The sequence below is a fragment of the Ursus arctos genome, unplaced genomic scaffold (genome assembly GCF_023065955.2).
Source record: "Ursus arctos isolate Adak ecotype North America unplaced genomic scaffold, UrsArc2.0 scaffold_5, whole genome shotgun sequence".
NCBI lineage: Eukaryota > Metazoa > Chordata > Mammalia > Carnivora > Ursidae > Ursus > Ursus arctos.
The window spans coordinates 6508095-6509717 of record NW_026623067.1 but is presented as its reverse complement, the minus strand read 5'-3'; the positions used below and the strand labels follow the sequence as shown (position 1 = coordinate 6509717).

Below are 1623 nucleotides of genomic sequence, written 5' to 3'. Positions count from 1 at the left end.
GAGCCCAAAGCAGGGCTCTAATCCTAGGACTTTGAGATCATCACAGTCTGAGCCCATGGCACTCACTTAGCCCAATAAGGCACCCAGGTCCCCCATAAAGTACATCTAATACTGCCATAAATTCATTGGGGAACTGATTGGGATTAACTCATCTGATGATTAAAAGAAAAGATGATTAAAAGAAAAATATATGAGGGCAAAGGGAAATTAATTGATACATTCTCTAAATTGTGTCTTGTGTGTCATGGTTTTGACTAAACTCTGATCATACAGGACTTACTCTCTGAAAGATACTGTAATAAGATAATTTTGTTTTCCCCTCATTTAACGAAGAAAATAAAGGTAGTGTATGGTCTTGATAATTCACTTGGCTGGGGAAATGGTTTGAATGCAATGAAAGGCATGTAATAATAATCACTTTCTTTTCTCTTAAAGGACAGTCAGTGTCTTCCATGGAATCTAGGGATATGATCTGCACTGAGTTTCAATTTAAACTATGAAGATGGGAAATCAAAGTGTAGAGACAGATTTTAAACTTTCTGGTCTTTTCCAATATGGTCAAATGAACACTTTCCTCTTTGTTGCCATTGTAATCCTCTTTTCAGTTGCTCTGATGGGGAATATCATACTGGTCCTTCTCATTCGACTGGACACCAGACTGCACACTCCAATGTACTTTCTACTCAGTCAGCTCTCCTTTATTGACATGATGTACATCTCCACCACAGTGCCCAAGATGACCACTAACTTCCTGACAAGCAGGAAGACCATTGCATTTTTCGGCTGTGAGATCCAAGCATTTGTATTCTTGGCCCTTGGTGGGACTGAAGCCCTTCTCCTTGGTTTTATGGCCTATGATAGATATGTAGCCATCTGTCACCCTTTGCACTATGCTGTACTCATGAGCAAGAAGATCTGTTGGTTCATGGTCACATGTACATGGGCCAGTAGTTCTAGCAATGCTTTAATACATACGCTGTATGTATTTCAACTTCCATTTTGTAGGTCTCGGGTTGTTAACCACTTTTTCTGTGAAGTTCCATCTCTACTACCACTGGTGTGTCAGGATACTTCCCAGTATGAGCATACAATCCTCCTCAGTGGGCTTATTATCCTGCTGCTGCCATTCATGGCCATTCTAGCTTCCTATGCCCGTGTGCTTACTGTGGTGTTCCAGATGAGCTCAGGTAAAGGACAGACAAAAGCTATTTCCACTTGTTCCTCTCACCTGATTGTGGCAAGCCTATTTTATATGACTACTCTCTCCACCTATACTAGGCCACACTACTTGCATTCTCCAGAAGAGGATAAGGCAGTGGCAGTGTTTTACACCATCATCACACCTCTTCTGAATCCTTTTATCTACAGCCTGAGGAATAAAGAGGTTATTGGGGCCATGAGAAGACTGTTGGTATAATGGATTTTTGTACAGGAAATGTCACTTTGGGAACCCCTGTTGATTGACTTTGAACAACATAGATCACTTTGTCTAGAATGTTGTTTTGAAATATGTGAACCCAAATAAATATTTATAAAATAAATAAATCGATAAATATCTTGATTCCTTATGGCTTCAGAATGGCTTCGAGTATGGAAACTACATTGATTTCCAAAATGAAAAAT

The 1623-nt window shown here is 39.8% G+C and overlaps 1 protein-coding gene across 1 annotated transcript; it reads left to right on the top strand.

Moving 5' to 3' along the window:
* The first annotated feature begins 496 nt into the window (after positions 1 to 496).
* LOC113261404 (olfactory receptor 2AK2-like) lies at positions 497 to 1417 on the top strand. Its single transcript, XM_026507530.3, has one exon. It carries the CDS (start codon positions 497 to 499, stop codon positions 1415 to 1417), a length of 921 nt encoding a protein of 306 aa, XP_026363315.2.
* Positions 1418 to 1623: the final 206 nt, after the last annotated feature.

Excerpts from the sequence above, each read along its gene's own strand:
- LOC113261404 (XM_026507530.3), top strand. The coding sequence starts at position 497 with ATGAAGATGGGAAATCAAAGTGTAGAGACAGATTTTAAACTTTCTGGT.